Source organism: Solanum lycopersicum, chromosome 4 (assembly GCF_036512215.1).
Source record: "Solanum lycopersicum chromosome 4, SLM_r2.1".
NCBI lineage: Eukaryota > Viridiplantae > Streptophyta > Magnoliopsida > Solanales > Solanaceae > Solanum > Solanum lycopersicum.
Window position 1 is genome coordinate 62,277,423 of NC_090803.1, and position 19,841 is coordinate 62,297,263.

A 19,841-nucleotide genomic window follows, 5' to 3' on the forward strand; every position below is an offset into this window, starting at 1 on the left:
AATGAAAAATGACTTTTTTGTTAGATGTACTGAAAATTAAAGTAAACAATAATAATTGGAACGGATGAGCTACTATTTAGGACCTAAATGAGACCCTCTAAAATATGGGTCAGATCACCAAAAAAAATGGAGGAGGCCCATTATAATGGACAGCTTGAATTAGGAAACTAACGAGGAAAAATTACGCGAAATGACAAACATCTAAAGTATATTATATAATATAATTATGGTTTTGATTATTTTTAGTCTTCAACTAAAATTTCACATAATTTTTTTATTCGATATCTTGATTGCTTAAATTCAGAATTTGTATGATTCAGACTCTGATCGTATTAATCCATAATTTATATATGTTTATCCTAGTTATTTATATACGGAGTATGAAAATTTCATAATAAATTTCCCTTGTTTGTTTATTAGCAAGCGAAATATATAAATGGAGCTTTGAGAAAATAATGTATAAATACATAATTAATGCATACTTACCTTGTTTGTATAATCGCAAGCAAAAAATACAAACGAACAGTGAAAGTAAAATGTATAAACCGCAATCTCCATTTGTATATATTTATCATGTTTGTATATTTTCAAGTTAAGTATACAAACCGGCAAGCAAAATATACAAGTTGCAACCTCCATAACAAATATAACTACCTATTGAGTATAATTATCTAAACTGTAGCTATAAAGCGTCTATTATCTTTGCTACTTCCGAAATTTTTTCAATGAACATTTGAACATATACTAATACGATAGGCATACAATTATTTTGTGTCGTACATTGACTGGTTGACTAGAATTTTTATTCAGGGAGTTTGAAAAATAAAAGTATAAACGTGTAAATAAGCTAATAATTTTTTTTTCAAGAAATGTGACCCTTGAATTCTTTTGAATTTAAAATCACACTTTTAGCATGTTTTATACATATAAAAACGTAAAAAAGTAAGAAAGTCAAATGTTAGGCAAGAGATTCAAATTGTGGACGTCCGACATAGTTGCAAGGGAATCTGCCGCTATCTCATTTTCCTTGTCAATGAGAGAGTTCAAAATATATCTATTCACATAAATACAGAAAAATTTCCTTATATATACGGCGTAATTTTTATCAAAGAAGATTCGGACGAACCTTACATATCGCTCCGCCCCAATTGGAGAGTCTTGATTAAGTTCATATGACTATCCTCAATATGAGTCGTACATTCAAAAGCAACAAGCCTCATTCTTTCCTAGGCATCTTGTCTAATGATTAAATTAGGAAGTACACTTTATTTATAGCTTTATACTTCTTCTTTCCTTTTTTTTAAAGGGTTGGCAGTGTATCAAAAATTGCTATAAATGATCGAATTCATTTAGACAATCAAGTATGATTGGACTTCTAGATACATAATTAAAAAAATTGATAAACAATTTAAACTTTAAAAAGTTTTAAATCTATACCTAAAATATCTCATATTCTTATTATAAATATTTTAAAAATAATAATAAAAGATAGACAATCTATTCCAATATCAATACATATTAAAATTTATAAAAATATAAAAACCACATGTAGTGGACCGAACAAACTCGCACCGTCCATGCCCATCACCCGCTACATTCGCCTATAATGGCGGGGACCTTCCCATTTGACCCCACTCCACTTTTTTTCTCCTTCTAATATTAAAATATGAAAAGCATAATTTCCTATATACTATATGATTCTCACTTAACTAATATTATATAATATAATATATTAAAATACAGATGAATTCTTATATTGAATGAGGTTTTCAAAACTATCTTTGATAGTTTAAGCGTTTATCTGTACAAATCGTTAAATTGAAAAATATTTATGTATTTAAGTCAACATAATTTTATGCACGAATAGGCACGTTTTAGGGACACTAACATTCCCCATCTCTTTCTTCATTCCCTTTGATTATTTTTTTTGTATAGCTCTAAGCCAATAAAGTTGGAGGCACATGGATATAAATATTCAATATGAATAAATATTTATGGAGAAAATGTTGATAACATTGAGGGTAGGCAAACTTGACCACTTAGAAACAAAAGTTTTGTTCCATGCCCTCAATATTCCCGCTGAATAAATTAGAATTTCGTCTCAAACTTCACTAATACTGTTCTAGAAAGTTAGTAATAGTATCTATTACTTTTTTCTTTTTCTTTTTTTTTTTCAATTCAAACTTTAGAATCAGATCTCTAGGATAACTTTTGGAACATACAAAGATCTATTTATGAAGTCGATGTTAAAATTGAGTTATTTTTTATTATATTTCTTGTAGTAATATATAGAATTACATTAATATATAAATTATTTTTCAAATTGAATTTCATCACCAAACATGAATTTATAAATAATGTGAATTTTTTTTTCAAAAAAAAAAATGAATAAATTTTATAGCCAAAGTGTAGTTAAAAGCAACACACAATTTTGTTTGTTTTTTAAAAAAGTTGTTAAAAGCAACAAAAGCTAAATGTTACAAATGGTGGTAAAAACAATGGGCCAGACGTGATAATCAATGTAAGCCCAATTATGGCCCAAGAACAACTGACCTGGGCCCAAATCAGCCCCACTTACGCCTTTAAATACAGCTCAAATCCCTGCTGTCAATCACTTTACATAATCAACGGTCTAGATTCACTCTAGAAATAAAAGAAAAAACGAAATCCTAAAATCTCTCTACTCCTCTCAATTCAAAAAAAGCCCTCTTTCTCTCAATTTTAAATTCAATTCAGAAAATCGAAAAACTCTCTCATTTCATTCAGATCTCAAAATAATTATTTCCGAGCACACAGAAGGAAAAAAATCTAAACATGGCGGTGGCACCGACGGCGCGTGAGGAGAACGTGTACATGGCAAAGCTGGCGGAGCAGGCCGAGAGGTATGAAGAGATGGTGGAATTCATGGAGAAGGTCTCCAACTCCCTTGGCTCGGAAGAACTAACCGTGGAGGAGAGAAACCTTCTCTCCGTCGCGTATAAGAATGTGATTGGAGCGCGTAGGGCATCATGGCGTATCATTTCATCGATCGAGCAAAAGGAAGAGTCTAGAGGAAATGAGGAACATGTTAACTCTATCCGCGAGTACAGATCTAAGATTGAGAATGAGCTATCTAAGATCTGTGATGGCATTCTCAAATTGCTTGATTCTAAGCTTATTCCTTCAGCAACATCTGGTGATTCCAAGGTTTTTTACCTGAAAATGAAAGGAGATTACCACCGTTATTTGGCTGAGTTCAAGACCGGTGCTGAACGTAAGGAGGCCGCTGAGAGTACTCTCACAGCCTACAAAGCTGCTCAGGTTTGTTTTTTAATTTCCTTAATTGAGATAATGTTTGATCTCTTTATCGATTTGATTAGATTTTACGGATCTGTTTGCTGCAGATTTGAGCCTCCTAATTTGTATAATTCTCTGCAGATCTTCTATTTATGAAACTTTTTCCATAATAATATTTTTCCGGCAAGATCATATTTTTAAAAAAATATATATTTGGGGTTAATTAACGAAGGAACAACATAATGTATTGAAATGCTCCTCCGTGATGACTAGTTGACCTTTTGCTGATTCACAACTGCAGTGTACTTGTGTGGATATTTATAACATTTCAGCTCTTAATATTTTTTTTGCTCGCACTATATGTTAATTGATGTTATCTGGGATATGTGGTCATGGATTTTCTAGTCTATGTAGACTTGGGTTATTAATTTATGTATGTTTCTGGCTCTTGGTAGCTATATCCCTTCAATATAATTAGAAGGTCATTCTTATATATAAGAGTTGTATGAAAGTTGTGGCATGATTAGCCATGACTTCTTGGTTATGGTATGAACAATCTTGTTTTGTTTATGTTCAGTTTTTCTCATTTTCTACTATGCTTGTAGGATATCGCATCTGCTGAACTTGCCCCAACACATCCCATCCGACTTGGACTGGCTCTCAACTTCTCTGTGTTTTATTATGAGATCTTGAACTCTCCTGACCGCGCTTGCAATCTTGCCAAACAGGTAAGGCAATCTCCATATCGATCAGATGTTTTTAACTTCCAGGTTATCTTAGATTTGTCGACACCTTTTGTTCTCTCATATGCATCTCAGCTGCAGAAAAAAGTGTCTTCCTTTTGATACCATGTTCTTCCTATGAAACAGGCCTTTGATGAAGCAATTGCTGAGTTGGACACATTGGGAGAGGAGTCTTACAAGGATAGCACTTTGATCATGCAACTTCTTCGCGACAATCTCACTCTTTGGACCTCCGATATGCAGGTAATAATCATGATCATGTTTGTTTTCTTGACAAGGGGTGTTTGCGGTGTTAATGTTGTTCATAATTCTGATCTACTTTTGGTTTGCAGGATGATGGTGCTGATGAAATCAAGGAAGATCCCAAACCTGAAGAAAAAAATTGAGGGGAATTGAAACCTTCTAATTTGCTTTTCACTTCTCCCCTAGTTGTTTTTGTTGGGAGAAGCTGATTATCATAATTTCCTTGCTAGTATTATGATTTTCCATTAAGAGGTTCTCTTCTTATTGGCTACAAACAACTTTTATATTAATGTTTTAAAAGTTCCATCTTTAATTTTCTGTGGTTCTTGAGGTTAAAGAGGTTTCTTTTGTTTTCAATGTGGTTTCCATCTTGATGTTTTCCATTAAGAGGTTCTCTTAGTGGTGTAACTAAAGCTTTTGAATTGTTATTGTGTACTTCACATATCAAATACAACAGAAGTGAAACGCAACAATCTGTTTTTGGAAATAATAAAGCTTTATTTTTGTCTTATCATCCTTTTTAACAAGTAGTTTGCAGTGAAATCAACTTCATTCGAGCTTCTCACTGTTTATTCAAATATATCAAGAGAATTCACAACTATTATTTTGTAAATCTTATGGCTATTGGAGTTGTTTGGCCATATCCATAAATTGGAGGCTGTTTTCGAATTTTTGTGAATAGTAGGAGTGAAAAATATGAAACAAACTTCATAATATATTTCGACCGAACATGTTTTTGAAGAAGAAGAGTTTTTAATCAATCAAAACAGAGCCTATAGAGTATATGTCATATGATTAAGTTTTATCTTACATGCAGAATTATATTAGTCCCAACTCCTGAGTTAGGAATGGATCATTTTCTCTGTTACTGTTTTTGGTGCCATAAAATATACACATCTACTCATATACAACAACAAACAAAATCATTAATTAAAAAAAGTAGTAGTATATTATCAATAAATGAATTGGAAATAAATTTATGTCACAATGAGAGTTAAAAAGCAGACATTTTGTACACAACATTCTGATAGGCAGCTGATATGAGTCGGATGGAGACAATTTAACTAATGATCATCAAGTGTCAGATGACGATAACCGTGCAAATAAGGATGGAGAGAAATAAAAAGAATTATAATTCACCTATTTATGGATGAACTATCTTTAAAATTTGTAATATTATTTTAAATAAATTTGAAGTTAACGATGATGACAGTCAGCAATTTGTTATGTTAACGGTGCCTAAAATAATAACTTGTCATGTTAAAGATGTTATAGGTTATTTAATCATTTCTTATATAATTTTTACTTGTATATATGCTTTTTTTGCCTGACAGAGGGTGTCCAGTCACCCTTCACACTATGTGGCTACGCCACTTATGACAGTGTTATAAAATAGTATTTATTATGTATTTTCGAGAGAGTATAATGTATACCTTTTGATGTTCAGGGTTCAAAAATTGTCCATTTAAATATCGGACTCCTACCCAATCAATCTCGAATCATGAACTTAAGAATTGCTTTCAATATCTATAACCAAATGAATTCTTCAGTTTTTGGCGCATTGCTTCCGTGAATCTTCGTAACTAATTATAACTAATAGCCAATAATTATGTATCGGTAACAAATAATTTTTATTTCAAAATCTATAGCGAAATGCTAGAAGAAAAAAAGTGTGGTCCAACAACAACTATATCTCTATCTCAAATAATCAAAATAAAGTGTATGTAATATTCTCATTCGCTCCATTAAAACACATCTCGGTATAGCTTGTTCCTTAAAGGAGCTGGCGTTTGGATGCGGTTGCTCTTCTTAAACCAGATAATTGATTCACATTGGGTCATGGGAGTCATAAGTCATAGCCTTGAATGGGAGTTAGCCCCACTGGCCACTACAATGACCACACACACTAAAACATTACTCATAAAGGAAGGATTTTGAAACCAACCAGTCAAAAGGAGGTTCAAAATTAATAGATCAGAAACTAGAAACACACAGGTCCACATATTCTACTCTTTTCATAATAAAATCATCAACCAAATGAATTACTCAATCTCCCCACGTCACTCTCCTAATTCAGCTTTTATCTTTACAATTAAACAACGTTCATACTACAACAGACATTTCAAAATGATTACACCATAAGACTACAACAAGTATTTGCATACACTTTGGCAATGGATAGAGATACATTTGATAGAGTCCGGATTAGCACGAGCTGCTTGAATACCACGATGTCACTAGGAAAGAATGTCTTTGATAGAGTCAAGACGAACACAAGACATCAACATTATATTCCATTCTAAAGTAATGCAACTTAAAGATGGAACTAAGATGATCACAAAGAATGCAGTATATTATTATTTTCTCAATGAAGATGATAAGAAGAGCTGGATGAACAAACAAAAAATTCTTCTCTTCATTGTCCTTTTAACATTCATGTACAAAAATCAAACCCCTAATTAGCTATTTAATAGCTAGCTACATCATATTTGGGCATAAAAGACTACTCTTTTCAATATAATCCAATGATTCCCCCAAAATGTACATGTACAAATTATAAACTATATTCCTATTATAAAAAAAAAATTAAAATTGAAAAACTACTAAAAGACTTACTTTTTTTTTTTATGTTAATATGAAATTCCTCAAATACCCTTCCACTTGGGGCTTGCCACTGGAAGTGTCGGCGACAAAGGGAGCTGCTGAAACCCTAGTTGACGGGACGGTGAAAGCAGAAGACCGGGAGACAGCAAGCCGTACGGCGACCTTGGTGACGGCAAACACCCAAATGGCAGTGGCGATGAGGGAAAAGCTGGAAACGGTGGTAAAACAAAGGAGGAGTTTGTTGGAGGCGGAGGAATGTTCTGTTGATGCGGCAGCGGAAGCGTCTGAGGAGGCGGAAATGGTGGTTGCTGCTGCGGCGTACCAAAGTTGTTCCACCGCGGAGCAAGTGGTGATAGCCCAGTAGAGAATCGCTTGCTATCGGAATCAGTCGAAGCAGAACCAATTGAGCTCTGTAGAAACCTCATGTAAGCGGAGATCGGCGATTCCGCCGACGCATGCACCGCCGGAAACGGCGGGAGAGGAGATAACGGCTGTGCCTGAACAGGCCGTTGACCGCCAAGAAACCCACCACCACCACCAGCAACGGCGTTATTAGAAACATTCACAAACGGAGGTGGGCGGTTGCTAATCTGAGCAAGTGGCGGAGGACGGATCCTCTGCAACCGTGAACTTGCAGCCTTGGGTTGTTGTATAGGCGGAGGAGTCGAAATCCTTTCATGAGCAGGGGAACCCGTAAGCTTCTGAACAACATCCCTAAAATCACTCTTGTTAATATTATACACCGGCGGCTGTTGCTGCGGCTGTTGCTGCAAATTTTGCGGCCCAGCTGGTGGAGGCGGAGGCGGAGGAATAGGCGGTGGAGCGTGTTGGGTCTGCGCCTGTGGAGGATTCTGGTTTTCAAAATAAGCAGGTTTTCTAATGGGTTTGGAGATCTTATGAGATATTTTGTTTAGGTGCTTCAAATACATATCTCTATTGCCACTGCTACTACTACTTGCTGAAGTAGCAGTAGAATCCCCCTCACCAGAAGAATTACAGCTTTTATCCATTAAACAATAGAGCAGCAGAGCTTCCCAAACCACTCTTTCTCTCTCTAGAATATATAAAAAAACAGAGTATCTATTTTCTTCACTAAAAACAGAGCAACCAATTTAAACTATACTATATTCCCTTTATTTTATATTACCAAAAAAGTAGTAGTAATGAAGATTCAAACTTGATACAGTAAGTAAAGAAAGTGAATGAAAAGAAGAAAAAGATGGAACTAAGAGGGTAGATTTGTTTTGCTTTAACTTTTGGGAAATGGGGATTTTAGCTTAAAAGAAGAGAAGGGGAGCTTTGTAAATGAAAGAGCTTTAATTAAAGAGGACAAAAATGGAGCCTTGTGGGGGAGGATGATACACTGTAGATTTGGGTGTTGCATAGAGCAAGAAGAAGATGATGATGATGAAAAGATGCGTGTGATATCAGTTTTTGCTAAGATAAGAATGGCTCTATGTGACTGATTACGTCTTACTTTTGTCTTCTTCGCTACTTCTCAACCCCGCGCAAAGTTCTTCTAGACATCTCAACTCGTTTTTAACGTGAAGTATTTTTTATAAATTTTTAAAATTATTTGTAGTTCGATAATTAATTATTCGTTAAAATTAAATTAAAATATTTAAGTTTCACACTCTCAAATTAAAATTAAATTTGAATAATTATTATGTATTATGTCTATCTAAAATTACCTAAAAGCTTGAACGTTTTATTTTGATGCAAATCAATTTTGTATTATTGTATTTATTTTTCTGGACTGGATTATTTGTGGAGTGTCCCCTACAATTTTAATATGACAATTGACAAACAAGCAAAGATTGTAAAAAAATATAATCTTTTATAGATACCGTACGGACATTTTAAATTGTTAATTATTGTAATTACATAAAAATAATTTATTTATTTTAATTATTGCGTTACAATTATCGTTGGTAATTATGAATTATATACAAGTATTAAGTAGGTACCAAATGTTCGTGCATTTTTTATGGACGGTTTTGACGAAGACATATATATCTCATATTATAAAGTTAATATCTTTCAAAAATTCTAGTGACATGATATATGTCATTATATTCGATTTGAACTGGACATCTAATTATCTTCAAACCAACTTTCTTTGTTTATCTTAATAGATATCATAGGGGAGATTAGTTTTATAAAGAAACTGCAGTCAATTTACTTTAAATATTTTTTTATATATAAAAAAGGACCTTGAAATAATAAATAACTCATTAAATTACAGTATGACTAGCGTAGAAAAAATAATTTCCAATAATGTGTATACAACTAAAATCAATTGAAATAAAATGCAATCAATTCTTAAACGGTCTTCTTTTTCTCGCTCGATATTATTGATTTATGTACAATTTGGTTGGGCTTTAAAGAGCAAAATAAAGTTAATACTTTACTTAATTGCGAGGCAATAAATGGTTTTCCATTATTTTTAGATTAACCGGTAGAAATTAATTTTATTCTTGCTTTATGAACCCCTTTGTCCAACGATATTGGTTTATTTTATAAAATTGACGAATAATTTTATATTTAATTCTAATTTATTTTTATTATTAATTATAGGAGTATATTTTTTTTTACATTTTTCAAAAAATTCTATTTATTATAATAAATAAAATTGCACTTTAATTCATAGTTTTTTAAAAGTATGAAAACTCAATGATTTACAAAGGGAAAACGGTCTGATATTCTCTTCAACTTCGTCATATAGAGTTGATATACCCCTTGTTACGAAAGTGGTTCATATATACCCCTATTTATAAACAAATGACTCACATATATCCTTTTTCTCTAACGGAAATGAAAAAAAAATTAATCTAATTTTTTATTATCTTTTTCTAAAAAATATAACTCCATATGAGTAAATTTAATTCTCGTCAAACATATTTTTTTACTTTTTTTGTTTCAATGACCAATTTAAAATTATTATTTTGATAATCAAATTTATTTATGTTTCACTAATATGCTTGTAAAACTTATTGTAGATATCAAATTTTTTTCTTCGAATACAAAAATCAAATTACAATACAGAAAAAAAAATAGTTTAATTTTTTTTTCTTTAAACTAAGGAATGAAAGAAAAAAAATAAGAATAAGAACAAGAAACTCAAATAATTATAATAAAAGAAGTCAAAAGATAATTTATGTATGAAAAAAAAATAAAATATAGCTTAAACTTTGATAGAAAAATCATATATACCCCATAATAATTTTTTTAAAAAAATAAAAGTAGAAATATAAATTTAAAACTAATCAAATATAAATTTAAAACTAATCTTTTTACTTCCGTTAAATAAAGGATATATGTAAGCTCATTTTGTAACGGCAAGGGTATATGTGAGCCGTTTTTATAATGGTAAGGGCATATACGAGTCACTTTCATAACGAGGAATATATCAGCTCCAAATGGCAAAATTGAGAAATATATCAGACCATTTTCCCATTTACAAATATTATTGGATATAGAGAATATTGTATCTTATCGTTTAAGTTTTCTAATGTCTATTTAAAAAAAATACAGAATATAGTTTACTAACATATTCCTATGTAATAGAAGTAGATCGATTTATCTTTTTAAATATTGTGCATATTTCTTTTTGTTATGTTTTGATCTTGTATTTTTAATGCGTAAATATTTTTTAAGCTAAAATAATCGTGAAAATGGGACGTTACGAATAATAGTTGTAATAATGACCCTTATGAATAAATTTGTTTCCAACACATGTAATTACTGCGCAGCCTAATTAAGAGTACTTTCATTTGCATTGGTTAATTTACCAAAGGTTACAACCCCAATGACTCTAATTAGATATCCTAATTTGATTAGATTAATTATTTCTACATTAAGGTAATCTTTGACTGAGTCAAATTTAATTTCGACCGAATGATGTTGGACTATTTTTTTAAAAAAATGGAAACATCGATAAAGCATAAAGGTATGGTGATTCATGTTAAAATTAATCTCACATTATTAAAATTTATCCATATCAGAGGTTTACATTAATTCAATATATGTATGTTATGTGTTTTAATTTATAGTTTATTTTACTTAATTTTTAATTAATCAATACATATTTTATTTCATTAAATCACATAATAATAGAAATTAAATTAGTTTGATGTTTACTCGATATTAATAAGTTTTTTCCATCCTACATCTGTTATATTGAGCAAAAACAAATCTTGTTTATTAATCAAATTATATGGTAACAATCTTTGAGAGGCACATCACTAGATGAATTTCCAAGATATGTCAATTTAGTGTTTCGTACAATGTAGAGTGTATTTTCAAAAAATATTACTGTGATAATGATTTTCAGTGTTTGATCGTTTCATACGTTGAATTAATTTTTTCAAAAAAATACATTTTTAAATAAAAAATATAATACATTTTTTGATGCAAATTATAATTATTCAATTAGAAAGTGTTAAATCGGCAGAAAATTAAATTTTTTTATAATATTCACTTAAATATTTATCTCAACTTAGAAAATTAATTAAACAAGCAGTCAAAATTCAAGAATAGAAAGTATAGTACTAGTAGTAATAAACTAATAATTATGTGACCCTACCTTCTTCTTTTTTCCCTCAACAACAAATACCATTTTATTACAAGTTAAATATTAATCAGTTTCTTTATTTGCTTTCTCAAATAGTGAATATTGACATCCTTAATAAATTCGAATTCACCTGCATTTTCATTTTGACTTACTAGGATTAAATTTGAAACTTATGATTAATCAATCTATCAAGATATCTTCGTGGATATAAATTAATGTAAACTCGAATTTTGTAATCGTTTAATATAATGCATAAAAAAATTTATTTCATAGATTAGTTATGACTTCACAAGTACATAACTTTTATAGGGTGACGAATATTATATGATGATGGGAATTTAAAAGAGCTAGCACATTTTTTTTCTTATTATCTTGGAGTATTGCTTTTGAATTTGTGTCCTTGACATTTCTTTTGAAATCTATAACGATGAAGTGTAATTTTTGCCAGCTTTTCGTTTACGAAATAATTAAATAGTAAATATAATTCTCATTTTATGTCCCTTCCAATTTATAAATATTAGATCGTGATCCATGATTCTTTTTTAACAAATTAATTAGATATCCTACTAAGTGAAATAATTAGTATATCACAATTATGAAAAGTTTTAAGAAATACTCACTAATTGCAATATATTACTTTTTTAAAAAAATAGTATATATAATGTTGGTTTTTGGTTTAATTTTTGTTGGACGTTTTTAGTTAAAATTAAACCAAATCAATTATGATGGTCTTTTCTTTCAACTCCAAATTGAATAAAATCAAATAATAAGTAGGTCTTTTTTCTGCTTTAACACTGCTTTGTTAGTTTTGTACTTTGGTATGATTGATTGATTTTCTTTGAACAACTCCTAACTTACACTACAATTTAAATATAAGGACAATATCTATGTGACGTTAAAAAAAAGATAACATTTCCTTAAATGAGACAATGATAAAAGTTTAATTTCAAGGAATTATGCATCACGATATTTAATGAATCATCAAAGAATATGGTGTAATGAATAAGATTGTTATTTTTTTAATTATAGGTTTAGAACTCGAGCTTGAGTATCAGAAAATCTTCGTTAAGAAGCGTTTTTATGCAAATAAGATATAAACATACAATACGAATCAATTAAATTTAAATACGAATATCGAATACGAATAAAAAAAAAAATTCAAACGTGTTGCTAAGTCATTGTCGATGGGCCATAAGAAAGACTCTAAGTTGTAAAAGAAATATTCAAAACTCTTTTAGCTTTGAGATTAAAAAAAAAAAGGTGCCGTCAATTTTAATAAAGAATTCACCAATGTTTCCTCAAGGATGTGGCAAGCAACTTTATAAGCTTATTTTCCTTTTTGTATATATAATTCATATCCACCCCCACCAATTGAGAAATGAAAATTATAAAGAAAAAAGCCCAAAGAAATTAACCAATATGAAAGTGCTTAAGATAATATTTTCATTTTTATAAGAAGAAAATGCAATATTTATTTTTTCATTTATTACATTTTTAGTGTATTTATTTAAATTTTCTTCATAAATATATTTGTTCTTTATTTTAGTTAAAAGGTTTTAAATTATCTTTGTATTTAATATTTATAAGTTAAACTAATGATAAATGCATAGAAAAGAAGCTGTACATGTCTGTCAAGACTCAAGAGAGAAAGGTACGAGATCTGAATCAAATGAAGTGCATCAAAGACGCAGAAAGCAAAGTGTTGATAAAAAAAATACTCACTAGAAAAGACGATAACTATAATTTTATAAATTCTTGAACCACACTTATTATACTCAATCAGCCAATATATGTTTCTATTAGTATTCAAGGAATGAAATTGTTTTAATGATCTTGTCATAAAAAATTATGAATGATTAACACTTCAATTTCTTTTATAAGTTTGAAATTTCTTAGATCTCAACATTGCAAATTCAATTGTTGATAACATTGAAAATTTTAGGCACGATCGGATTGATTCGGGTTATTCAAGTATCAAACAAAATTGTTTGTATAAAAATTTTAAATTTAAAAATCAAATCAAACTAAAAAAATTTGGATTTTTTGGGTTTTTCCAACCTTGGGTTGGTTCGGATTTTTCAAATACCAAACCAAATCATTATGTTGAATTTTTTAATTATAAATCAACCCAAACTAATAAACCTTAGATTTTTTTTTTCAGATTTTTGGATTTTTTTCGTTAAAGTTTGCATACAAACATATAATTAACTTGTGCTCCAAATATTTCTTTAGTACAACCAAAATACAATTATCTAAGGTGTTTCATAAAAAAAATAAAAAAAATATGAGATGAGTACTAATAATAAAACAATGTTCATAATAATGAAATCGTCATATAAAATAAATATTGTAAAGTCATAATGAAAAATGATCATAATTTAAAATTACTAAATCATGCTAAAATAAGTTTAGTAAGTATTAGTTACATTACTAAATATTTAAGAAAAATTAAAATTAGATTATGTATTTTAATTGTCTAAACCAATGTAAAACTAAAGAATAAATATTCAATATTATTGTCATTCTTAGTGTTGAATTTATTTTCTTCTTGCGTTAGTATTAATTTGATTTTGATTTAAGTTTTATTATGATTATCAACATTTATGAACTATAATCTGTATTGGACCATTCCGAATTCTAAGTTTTAAAATTGAAATAATATATTAAAATATAAAAACTATGAAATAGTATAAGGAATATTTTAAAATTACATCAAAGAAAATATTTTTATGCATAAAATAAAATTTTAAAATTACATGTATAACGTCGGGTTGATTTGATCTCGGATTGGTCATTTTTAGTTAAAACCAAACCAACCCAAATATAATCAGGTTTTTTTCCAATACCAAACCAATTCAAATCAAATCACTAATCAAGTTTTTATTCGATTTTCAGTTAGATTTTAAGGAATTTTTTCAAAAACAACAATATTTTAGCATTTAATAGGATCCTTAGCAATACTTTCAATATTTATTAAAAATGACAATATTTAGTTTGTTATGGGTTGATTTATGTATCTTTTTCTTTATTTAATTTAACATAATATAATATAAAAATAACAAATTAGAGAAAATTAAGGGGATATTTCAAATAAGATTAAGTTGTGAAAATCTTCATTACTTTCCTTACAAAAGATTATGAGACCTTTGAAATTAATATAAATAGGAACAAATAGAAAATTCATAAATTATGCAACGTGAGATTTTGAACAAATAAAAATATTAATAGCATACTACTTTGAATACGAATTGAGAAATGATACATATTTCTGAAGAAAAAAAAACTATAAAAACAAACTAATAGAAATTGTTCTTCTTATAAATTAAGAGTTAATTTTTCAAAAGGTCATTGAACTTTTAAAAATTATCTAATAAAGTCACTAAATTTTGTTTTGTATTAATAAAATCACTCAACTTAGATTTTTATATCAATAAAATTATCCAACTAAATTTATTATTAAAATAAATTTAACATGACAAAATTATCTTTTTATCTCATGCTAATTTCACTTTTAAAAAGCAAATTAAGCACTTGCCCGTTTCATTTCAAAACGTAAAATCAGTCATAATTCAACTTACTGTTACAAACTATTATTACAAGAAATCCATCCAACAAATTACAGTAGTTTAACTACTGTTGCAGATCATTACAGAAAGTCCGCACATTGATTGAATATTTTTTAGTAATTTAACTACTCCTAATTTTTCCTTCTAAATAATATCTTAAAAATCATGTAGTTATTTACATAGATAATAGATATTCTTTGCATAAATAAATTCATTTAGATTAATTATAATGAAGTGTTAATTTTGAGACATTTGCTTATTATTATTTATTAATAATGAACATGACGTAAGAAAATGTTTTAATTATAAATTTAGTTGGATGATTTAATTGATACGAAATATTAATTTGAGTGATTTTATTGATACAAAGTTTAATAATTTTGTAAAATAATTTTTCAAAGTTGAGTGATCTTTTTGGGTATTAATTCACAAATAAAATACATAACTAGTTCGTATACCTTTACGATCAATACAAATTAAGAAAAAAATACAGATTTATGGACTATGCAACATGAGATTTTGAATAAATAAAAATATTAAAAGCATACATAATAGTTTAAACGGAAAAGGACCTAAAATACCCTTAAAGTATTGAAAATGGTACAAAATTATCCTCCATCCACCTATTGGCTCCAAAATGCCCTTTTCATCCACCTATTGGCTACAAAATACCCTTGTCATCCACCTTTGGGTTCAAAATTGACCACTTTTTAGTTGTTTTAAAATGAAACTCTTTAAATATTTTTTAAAATACTTGACATTCAACTATTGATTATAATTTTAATTTATTAATATAATTTATAAACCAACTCACTACCCACTCATTACTAACTAAACCTCACTCAATTAATAATCCAATTTTAATATCAAAATCGTCATAAACACTACTAAAACACGATGAAATTATAGATTCCTAAAAATGACATCCAAAATTATTTGAGTCCGAATTTAAGCTCCAATTAAATTTAGGTTGAGCCGCTTATTTAGGATGAGACTTTCAATATGATTCTCTTTCAAGATTGAATTAGAAATTTATGATTAAAGGTAAAGAAGTAATACATCCCAAATTAATTCATTCATTTTTTTAAAATATAATTTTTGAAATATTTATGATTTGTTTTAAAACCTTTAATATATTATTTTGAAAAAAAGTTACCTATGGAGTAACATCACATAATAGAGACGTAAGAATAATTAAGATGAACATAGTCAGACTTTTAAGTTTATCGGTAATTTTTATTTAGCCACTTGAATATATGATAATTTACTTCTATAATTTTTAAAAACACTCAATTGGTAGTAGCTTGCATTAATAATGTGACAGATTTATTAGGAGGAATTTAATTAGTAATGGGTGGGTAATGGATTGATTTATAAATTATACTAATAAGTTAAATTATAACGAATAGTTGAGCACCACGTATTTTAAAAAATATTTAAATAGTTTAAATATAAAAACCATTAAATAAGTAGTCAATTTTGAACCAAAAGGTGGATGACAAGGGTATTTTGGACCCAATAGGTGGGTGAGAAGGGTATTTTGGAGCCAATAGGTGGATGGAGGGTAATTTTGTACCATTTTCAATACTTTGAGGGTATTTTAGGCCCTTTTTCGTAGTTTAAATACAATTGAGAAATAATACAAAATTCTAAAATAAATTACATACAAAACAAACTAATAGGAAATTGCTCTTCACCTTGGTCTTCGATCGTCATGTTTTTCGAATTCTTCTGCACCCAATTCTTTAATTATTTATTAATACTTCTTTACACTGACATTGCTATCTTGTACTTAGAATCATGAAGAAACTTAGATCCCTTTTCTTGATCCAACATTTTTGGATTAAAAATCTTCAAAAAAGTTGACTGAAAATGTAAACAAACTTGCATAAAAATTGAAAATAATGACGGAAAATTCGTAATATGAACAATGCAAAATATAAACGATGACATTGAAAACATATCAAAAGAAATTAAAAACCTAATCGAAATTACCTTTATTAGATTCAAAATTTGATGAATTAATATATATAAATGATTATTTATCAACCAAGAAAATCTTTGAATCAATGCATAAATTTTGTTGAAGAATCAAATTTTGAATAACTTTTGTTTAAAAAATGAAGAAAATCTAGAAACTTAAAAGGTGGGAATTTTTTTTAGAGAATAATCTAAAAGGGAGAAAGTGCAAAATGAGGAGAGAATATGTATTTATTTTTTATTTTAAATTTGTTATTGGTTAGAGTTTGGTCCAAAATAAAAGGAAATTCCAAAAATAATAAAATGTGAATACAAAATATTTTTAAAAATATATCATTATAATGTTTTAAATAAATATTTTAAAATGTTATAATTTTAACTAAATATATTATTATATATATTATGACTATGTAGCTAATTTTTCCTAAGATTTTATACACCCCATCCAATGGTTAGACAAAATGTGATAAAGTTTGTATTGAAAATTAGAGTGGGCTTCAGATGCTTCTATTGGTGCCCATACCCAAAAGTAGCCTAACAATGTAAGGGTCCGTTTGGATGGACTTAATAAAAGTAGTTTTAAAAAAGTACTTTTGAAAGTGCTGAAACTTATTTTTAAAATAAGCAGTTATGCGTTTGGATAAAAGTGCTAAAGTTGTTATGCCAAACGTGAAAAGGGAAAAATGGAAAAAAGAGATGTTAGGGTTATATGGGTAATTTGGAGATTGTATAAAAATATTAAGGGCAAAAAGATAAAAATGTGGTCAACTTAAAATAGCTTATAACCTAAAAAAAAAAAAAGCACACCCCTACCCCAGCTTTTAACTTTTGGCTTAAAATAAGTTTTTTTTTTAACTTAAAATAAGTTATTTTGACTATTGCCAAACAGTTAAATAAGTTAAAAACCAGCTTTTAAGTCAGTTTGACCAGCTTTTAAGCTGAGCCAAACAGGCTCTAAGTAACCTTAGTTTTCTTCCGTTGCTGGGCTTTTAATGTAGATGTCTGGAATCTGGTTCATCCCTTTGTCCTTTATTTCGTAAAGCGATCGATTGGTAGGGTGTATTTAATAAAAAATAATAATGAATATATTAGTAATATCTTATTTGATATACTTTTTTATGTTATGTAATAGTTACTCACTCTAGTGTGTATTACTAATATCATGAATTTTTAGGTAATTGTAATATCAGGATTTAATACATATACCAGCATAGTTAAATACTCAATTATACCTCGAAATTCTTTCTACTTCTTTTTCACTATAATTATAGAGGACATTTCTATAAATAAATATTTGTTAATCAGATTTTGTTTTTTTTTTGTTTTATTGTACTTATCTATTATTTTAAAAAGAAAAAAGAACAAATATACTCCCGAACTATCTTAAATGGTATGCACATATCCTTCGTCATACTTTTGAGACATTGGTGCCCCTGTCATCCATAAACTAGAGCATATATGCCCTTCACTCTAACGGAATACTAAATAGCGACACGTGACACAATCTCATTCGTCGATAAATGTCGAATCAACGGATAAGATTATGATACTTGTATCACTACAACAAAAAACAACTTTTATCGCCATAAAATATTAACACTTATAAAAAGTGCTACAGTCTTTACCGGCATTAGTTAAGTGCCATTAGAACCAATGTCGCTAGAGGTTTGAGGGACATATACAAAGAGTGACAATTACCGCTAAAAATACATATTTAATGATAATTAAGAATTAAATGCCGTTAATGATCATTTTTGTTGTAGTATGTCCGTTAGTATAAAGGGTATATATGCTCTTATTAATAGACGATAGAGGTATCAATGTCCCAAAAGTATGACGAAAATAATAACATACCATTTTCACTTTTCAATATATATATATATATATATATATATATATATATATATATATATATATATATATATATATATATATATATATATATATATATATATATATATATATATATATTAGTAATTGTTTCCCCTGTTTTATCTTCAAACATTAATGACTTATTTTACAAATCAATTTCCAAGACCTAAATTATCCATCAACTATAAGAATATTATAGTTAAATACAATATACAACTCAAATTAACTTACATTTCTTCGAGAAATCCTTTTATATATATTTATGAACTTGACTACAACTTTTTAGAAAAAAAAGTTTTAAAATAGATGTGTTTGTTTAATTTAAAACTTTTAACTGTATAAAAAAAATTACACAAACAATATCAAAATAAAATGTATCTATTCAACTTTTTTTTTTTTTTTTTTTTTTTTTTTTGTTTACAAAAAAAATCTTTTTCAAAAATATTTTTTTATAAGTAATGACAATTTTGAAAAATGTTAATAGATCAATTCATCTGTAAAAGTTGGATTTTTTCCCTTTTCCGTCCTCCTTCATTTTCTCTTCCTCTACCTTTTTTTTTTTAAAAAAAATAAAAAAATACAATATCCAATTCAGGATAAGTAAAAGGAATTTAGAACACAATAATTTTAAAAAAGATTCATTATTTTATTTACTTAAAAAGTGGCTTTGTGAACGAACCCACTAATACGAAAAGAGTGAAGCACACTATTTACTTTTTTAATCTTATTTATATTCTAAGGTATGATCTCTGATAATTTAATGTCTACTTCATATTTGTGCCATCTCTTTCGAATTGAGATGTTTATTCAATTTTGATTTGCATCCTTTTACTATTAAGGGCTAGAATAGAAAAATAATTTATAAATTTTTTAAATGATAAATAGTTTAAAATAGTTATTTTTAAAAATCATGTTACATCATTTGAGACTAAGGAAATATATCCGTACGGACATTGACTTTTGAGTGGGAGAAGGTTTGAAAAC

At 28.3% G+C, this 19,841-nt stretch overlaps 2 protein-coding genes across 2 annotated transcripts; one reads left to right on the forward strand and one right to left on the reverse strand.

Annotated features, from left to right (window-relative positions):
* The first annotated feature begins 2,699 nt into the window (after window positions 1-2,699).
* Window positions 2,700-4,607, forward strand: TFT3 (14-3-3 protein homologue). The gene is given in 4 exon segments (NM_001247748.2): window positions 2,700-3,300; window positions 3,882-4,004; window positions 4,146-4,262; window positions 4,352-4,607. Coding segments are annotated over 4 exon segments (780 nt in total). The 5' UTR covers window positions 2,700-2,814; the 3' UTR covers window positions 4,406-4,607.
* A 1,987-nt stretch (window positions 4,608-6,594) lies between these two features.
* Window positions 6,595-8,407, reverse strand: LOC101262412 (VQ motif-containing protein 9). The gene has a single exon (XM_004237889.5). The coding sequence runs from the start codon at window positions 7,874-7,876 to the stop codon at window positions 6,908-6,910; it is 969 nt and encodes a 322-aa protein (XP_004237937.2). The 5' UTR covers window positions 7,877-8,407; the 3' UTR covers window positions 6,595-6,907.
* Between the last annotated feature and the right edge of the window lie 11,434 nt (window positions 8,408-19,841).

Bases quoted from the DNA above. Each gene is read 5' to 3' on its own strand.
- LOC101262412 (XM_004237889.5), bottom strand. From the start codon at position 7,876: ATGGATAAAAGCTGTAATTCTTCTGGTGAGGGGGATTCTACTGCTACT.